At 28.8% G+C, this 7,509-nt stretch overlaps 1 protein-coding gene across 1 annotated transcript in view; it reads left to right on the top strand.

Moving 5' to 3' along the window:
- Positions 1-7,509, top strand: part of LOC106468815 (DNA helicase MCM9-like) — a 41,041-nt gene that overhangs the window by 15,281 nt on the left and 18,251 nt on the right. The window contains exons 4-7 of the mRNA XM_022397170.1: positions 697-760; positions 3,507-3,616; positions 6,073-6,219; positions 7,480-7,506. Coding sequence (XP_022252878.1) covers positions 697-760; positions 3,507-3,616; positions 6,073-6,219; positions 7,480-7,506 — 348 coding nt within the window. The remainder of the gene's footprint in view (positions 1-696; positions 761-3,506; positions 3,617-6,072; positions 6,220-7,479; positions 7,507-7,509) is intronic.

Below are 7,509 nucleotides of genomic sequence, written 5' to 3'. Positions count from 1 at the left end.
ACAAACTTTTGATACACAGTAATTTCACAGTCAATACGTTTGTCGTCACTTTCAACTTAACTACTTTTATAACACACGCTATAAATCACAGCAATTTACAATCTCGAAAACTCACACTAGCTCGAAACGGAATCGTAAATTGCCCGGAACTCTCTTCATTCAATCCCTCAGGCTATTCTCTGCCAGGCTTACATACTAAAAAGTAGGGCGTCTTGAACAAACTCGGTCTTCCCCGATAATTCATGATCATTCGAGAAATTCATCATGTGACTTTCACTGTCATAACAGTATACAAACTGATATGATAAAAAAGGTTGGAGAGTAATACATAATTCCAAAAAATGAGATGTGGTGAAACAACTAAATGTAGGATTAATTTATAATGCATGCTTTACAACTTTTATTTTTAAATAATTTAAATGCAAGAAGTACAATGTACAAAATACTTATGGACAGTATTACAGTTTATTAGGTTAATAATGCAATGAATTATTTGGAATTTATTTTTTCATTTCTTTTCTTTTTTAAGGTTGAATACATTATATGTGAATAGTCAAATAAAAGTTGGTCCTTATCATGAAATTGAAAGGAAAATGTTGATTTTTCATGTGGAAGTTTTTATTTGAAAATTGTTTACTTTTTTATGAATCAATCTTGAAATATTATATATTTAATGAATATATTTTGTTCAAGCAGCAAGTAGACAAAAGTGGAACTAAAGTACGTGGAGAGTCACATTTATTGCTTGTTGGTGATCCTGGTAAGTGTCATCAGTTCATACAATGAATGAACTCCATAAAGTAATTTTTAAAAGATCAGGTGTAATATATATTGATGTACTATACATACAGTTCATTATCATGTAATACCATGAATATTTTATGAAATCATCAATCAACACATCCAAAAACTGACTAAAAAGCTCAGAACAGTTTGTGTAAGTTACTGGAATATACTTCTACTTTCTGGTCAATATTTTGTTTGGCAAGCTACAAAATGTCTGTCAACTGCTTATCAGACTGCAGAGGTAAAAAATTTTTAAATGATAAAATACCCTTTTTTATGATAAAAATTTGTTAATATGGTTTATTGTTATTACATGCAGTAAGTCTGTTGGATTATAACACTAAAAATTGGGTTTTGATACCTGTGGACCACAGCACATATAGTATTTTACAGTTTTGATACACGTGGACCACAGCACATATAGTCCATTGTGTAGCTTTTTGCTTATCAAACAAACAAAAAGCCTCTAGAATTGATCTCTGTTAACTCAATATTTCTCTATTACATTTTCGTTAAGAGCTATTGATAACCTATAAGTTTACTAATTAAGTTCAAACTAAATATGGAGGTATAGGTCATTAGTTTATTTACATTAGTAAAAATGTATACCAATGAACTCCAGTTTGCACTAAACAAGATTTAAGAATAATAGTATCTTCACAAATGTACTCTATATTACTTTTTCTAAATATCTGATACTAGCAAATGTCCATTGAAACAAAAAGTAAATTTTCTAAAATAAGTGATGAATAAATAAAAAACGTGCAGTTGACCCAGTACCTTGGATGACGGTGTATATGCAATATGATTGTCTAATAGGCTGTATTTAGTCATTCCATGTGTTGTTTCAATAATGAAAAATTGCATTGCATTTGTTTTTAAGCAAAGGTAACTGACTGCAATGCACTGTTGGGAAAAAGTTTGGGTTTTTATGCAGTAGGTGCATCCAGCATAAGTGTTCAGGTTCGTTAACTAGCTGTAGGTATTTTTTCAGCTGGATGCCACTGTTCCTTATCATTTTATTGAGCATGAAAAAATCATTGCCAAAGAAAGTGCTTTTTTATAGCTGTCATTTCTATAATAAATGTCAAAGAAGAAATATTGAATTCAATTCATTCTATGTGATACAATAAAATCATGCATGTATATAATATCAGCAGGAAAAAACAACAACAATATAAACCAAATAACAGCAAACATATTTTCAAACACATTCCTCTCTTTATGTGTTTTTTCTGTTCAATCTTCAAAATATTTATTTTAACCAGTTGATAGAGAAAGTCCTGTTCTCGTCATGAAATCCCCTCACAAAATGGAACAGTTTTGGTCTTAATAAGTTTTATTCTCAAATTGACCATTCAGTACATACAAAAAAACTGGCTGTTCAATGTTGATATTGATATGAAATTTGAGGAATTGCAAAAATTAATAATTTTCTTGTAATGTACTCTTGAAAAGAAGCATTTTAATATTTTTTTTTTAATGATTAACTGTTCAGGAGATATGGAGTGTGACATGTGAAAGACAGATGGACATTTGGCTATTATATATACATAAAGATGAATGGTATTTTACAAAGTATGTTGAAATTGAAAGACTGCACAGAGCTATCCTTGCATGCATATCTAATATTTGTAGTAAATCTTTATAAAACTTTATAATTTATGGTACCTTAGTTTTTATTGATTTTCTGTTACAAGATACTGCACTTTTTTTTTTCCATGGCTGGGGTAAGATTTGTAGCAGATGTCTTTTTTAGATGGTTCGTATGCCCAAAGTTGATTCCTATACATTTGTTTTTCAATGCTATTAAGTTAAAGGAATATCCCTATCTTGGAAATTCTAAATCCCTGATCTTACTTTGGAAAAATATGTTAATACCTTTCCCAAAAGCAACCAGTTTTGGATGGCATCACACTACTAAGGAAATTCTAAACTCTGTCAAACATATTTATTATATATGATCTTTCACTGGGCTGTTGTTGGCATATTACTTATTTATTAGCATATTCAAAGTTTTTTAATGTAACACACTGGACCCTCTGTGGAAAACAAATAGTTAAAGAAATTTTCATGAAAAATGTTTCTGTTCGCTAATTAAATATTACTGTTGCTGAAAGTTTGTGGGACAAATTCAAACTCATCTGTATCTTCAAATTGTGCTATGTCAAGTTTTGCTGCCAAAATCCATCACCCTACTTAATTTGACAGCTTAGGAGATTTAGGTTAGTTCTAAATACATATGTTAAATTAACAATACAAAACCATCTTTAAAAGGATCATGCCTCTAAACATTTTAATTTTCACTTCTAAGTTATTATTGTACATCTGTATATGTACAACCTTTGTTAGTATAGATTCATTTTAACAAAATATGCTGTTTAGGAGGAACCATAGCATGGTTATATCTATTGGTTCTCACAACTTCATTTTATTTTAAACAGAAATAGAATCATATTACTTATCAAAACTTGCTACTAAGGTAGTTCTGGAAATTTTCTGGACTGACTCTGTCTATTAGTATGTGTTGTTTTTAGAATTTTTTTTTTTTGCTTATTATTTTAATTCTATGTTAAATGATGAATTCCAGTAGTGTTATTTACTTTCTAAACAAATTCCATGAATTTTTCATAAAAACATTGTAAAGTTTCAAGCATGAAGATTAATGATGGTATGTGATCTTGAATGACTATGCAAAAGATGTTTTTTCTTTGTATTAGGTACTGGGAAATCACAGTTTTTAAAATATGCTGCTAAAATCAGTCCACGTTCAGTTCTTACAACTGGAATTGGAAGTACAAGTGCAGGACTCACAGTCAGTGCAGTTAGGGTAGGATGCTTACCTTTTTTTTATGTGCATTTCATGTCATGAATTATGGAGAAAACTGAAGTGAAATGAAGGAATTGATTTTTATGATGTTTTGGAAATATGTTATACATATATTTTTATAGGAAAAACTTTTAAAAATCTGTAATAGAAAGTTTTGTTATGTAAATATAGTAGCATAGTTGTTTCACGTATTGAGTAATAAAATGAAGTGATCAATCATAATGTTTTTACTGTTTGTTATTGTTGTAGCTCTGCTGAATTTTTATGTGATGTTTCAAATTGTAAAGTAGAATTTTGAATGAATGATATTTGATAAATAATTCACTTGGACACAGTACTAGAGAAAAAGAATTGTATTCCTAGTCAGAAATGGTCAAGTTTATAAAACAACTTCAAGAGGGTAAAGTGATCAAATTTATTATGATGGCTAGCGAAAAAGAAGATAGGAATAATTTGTTAAACTAGCTGCAATGTGGAAAAAATTTACAGTAGTTTTCGTGCCCTTCACTTGAATTTTCCGTATTCTATCATTTTCAGACACATCATTTAAGCTATGCTTTCTTGCAGGCATTGTGTTAGATTGATAACTCCTGGTCTATTTGAAAAAAGCTCACGTAATTGTAACTTTATTTAATAAAACTACGCATAAACAATGAAGTAAAATAATGGTATTTATAATAGTGTACAGAATATGAAACAGTTATAAGCATTCAATGTATGACACGGTTTTATAATTTGAAACAAAGAAACTCAAAAAATGAAGAATAAAACCAGTACTAAAGAAAAAAAAATAACAGGTGTTTGTAGCAGTTTATGAAATGAACTGAAGCTAAATTATTGCAAAGTAAAATAAATGTAAAGTTTTAATGAAGGCAAACTTAGCTGAATATGCAGAAATGTCTGAATGTGTGTTCATAAAATGATAAGCATATGGTTTTGAATGAACTATGCATACATATTTTAGACCTAAATAGTTTATAAATTTAAAAAAGTAATTAAATGTAATTATAATGTTAATGTTTCTCTGTGTGGTGAATCTGCTGATATATATTGCTAATGAACAACTGTGCTCAGATTTAGGTGAAATGATCTGAAACTGTATTTGTACAATATAAATTAATAATAAATTTTAGTGTAAGGTGTAAAGTTTTCTTGATGTTTTAGCTGCTATCTGGACTTGAACAATAAAGGAACACAATGACTCCTTTGTATGCATATAAAATACAATTTTTTTAAACTAAAATTTTTTTTAGGCTAAACTACTGTTTTCATTATGGCCTGTCATCTTGGTTAAACAAAATGCTTTAAATTTTATATCATACTGAAGTTGTGAAATTTATAAGAATAACACATTCTTCAACAATGGAATACAGTGATGGAACTTATAAGAACATTCATTAAGAAAGTTATAAGCAACTACTATTACAGACATGATCATTTCACTTTGTAAGGGCAGATGGTTATAATGAGAGAAATGAAAGATAACATATTGTAAAGTTGCAAGAAAAATAAAAGGGTGTATCTTATATATTTTTACTGTGATAGTTTGTCATAGAGGTCTTTAAAAATACCTTGAAATTTATTTAAAAATTGAAGAATTCCTGCTACAGATAAAAAGATTCACCCTATGTAAAGTATAGTTTGCACAGACTTGGAAAACTCCTTGAATTTTAGTGGAGTCCTGAAACTACTGGACTTCCATAAATTTGTTTTACTCTGGAAAATTCCTGGAATTAAAAGAAGTATTCCTTGATTTTTACTGAAATGTCCCTTGAATTCTTCCTAGAAATAAAAATGGTCTACTTTTAAATTTTATTCCAATGGATTCTACTTTTTTTCCATAAAAATCAATCATTAGCATATTTTTTTAGCAAGGTGGGATTACTATGAACACCACTTCCAGTGTCCTAATAAAGTACATTCTTTGCCTTTTGACAGAAGAGGCTCAAATGAAGATTAAAGATATTCAAATGGCTGGGAGTTAAGGAGCAATTTTTAGAGATTAAGAAAGCCTCTCTTGACATCTTTTATAACTTTCATGATGTTATAAAGCAAGATATGATATGATTTTGGCAAAATACTCCTTGAAAATCTTAAAAAGCCCTGAAAAAAAAAATCTGACAGATCTGTATGAGTCTTATAAAGATTTTAACATTTACTTATACAAGATAACTTATCTTAGAAAGCACACATTAGCTTAACACATTTGTTTATAAAGAAAAAGTCAAGTTTTATTTGTGCTCTCAAAGTTCACTAAAATAATGTTGAATGAAAATAAAATTATAAAAGTTAGTTTCATTTAACGTAGAACTGATGTATGTGTGTGTGTGTGTATATATATATATATATATATATATATTTCATTAAATTTACATTTTAAATCAAGGTTAAGGGGATAAATAATTTCCACACTGAATTAGTCGTTTACTAGTACTAATTTGCATTATTAAATTTAGGATAGTGGGGAGTGGCAGTTAGAAGCTGGTGCTTTAGTGCTGGCTGATGGTGGTATTTGCTGTATCGATGAATTCAATAGCATTCGAGAACATGACAGAGGAAGTATTCATGAGGCTATGGAACAACAAACTATCAGTGTTGCTAAAGTAAGTAATGGACTTTATAAATCAGGTAGTAACAATTAAATACATATGCATTTGCAAATAAACCATTTAAACATGATATAGCTCATTTACCTTTCAAAATTTGTAGTGCATACTGGAGGGATTTATACATTTTGTTAAAAGTTTAGAAAAAACGACCTTTATACTCCAGATAAACATAAAAGAATATATTCTTATTTCAACCAACGTTTCGCCTTTGCAGCTTCATCAGGGTTAATATACAGGTTTAATTAGATATTGTGATATTAGAATATTCGTTAAATTAATTAATTTATTTATTTAATGAATATTCTAATATCAAACAGTTGTGTATATTAATCCTGATGAAGCTACAAAGGTGAAACTTTGGTTGAAATAAAAATATATTCTTTTGTATTTATCTGGAGTTTAAAAGTAATTTGTTCCAAACTTTTATCAAAACATAACTCATTTATACTGTGTAATGACGTGGGACTATTATGCCATAGAAGACTGACATCATGTGTTATTTCATACCAGTTTCTTGTTTTACTGTTCTGTGAAAGTACTGCTACTGTAAGAATTCTACACTAATTTTCAATGTTATAACATTATGCACAAAACAAAAGATTTATCTTCAGAAAACACTCATTTTTAATAACAAAAAAAGACCTAAAGTAACAGCTCTGTGGCACACAATACTAAACTAGCACAAAAAAAGAAAGTTCAAAAAGAAATTAAATTTTATTTCATGTGGGACAGTTATGTCAATCAAGCACATAACACCATCCTGTACTAGCAAGTATGATATGCAAAACTGTGAAAAATGTTACAGATTTTTTATTATTGTTGTTGGAAATATTAACAATAAGGGTACTCAGCTGATAAATCATTGAATTTTTATCATTATAATATTTGTTTTATGATATTGCATACTTCTAGTTAGACTGGTATCTTAAATTAACTAATGGATTGATTTTAAGTTGTGATCTGTGTTAGTAGTTTGCTTTGATCAGAATTTAATAATGATACGTATAAAATGTATTTTTATTTCAGTAATGTCTTAATGTTAATGAAATAGTGCAGAGTATGAACAAAAGAATGAGCAGACAGGTACTAGGTATTTTGCAAGAGTGCATATTTTTTAGTAGTTATATCTATCATTTAGAATGCTTGACCAACTTATGTCAGCAGCTCATATGAAATGGATTCCCTATTTAATTAATTAATGTTTTATTTAATATTAACCTAACTTGAGACACTACATATTTTTCTGTTCATTAGGCAGGACTTGTAACTAAACTCAGTACAAGG

The sequence above is a fragment of the Limulus polyphemus genome, unplaced genomic scaffold (assembly GCF_000517525.1).
Source record: "Limulus polyphemus unplaced genomic scaffold, Limulus_polyphemus-2.1.2 Scaffold3175, whole genome shotgun sequence".
Taxonomy (NCBI): domain Eukaryota; kingdom Metazoa; phylum Arthropoda; class Merostomata; order Xiphosura; family Limulidae; genus Limulus; species Limulus polyphemus.
Note: the sequence above shows the minus strand (reverse complement) of the source record. Positions and strands in the feature narration are given on the sequence as shown.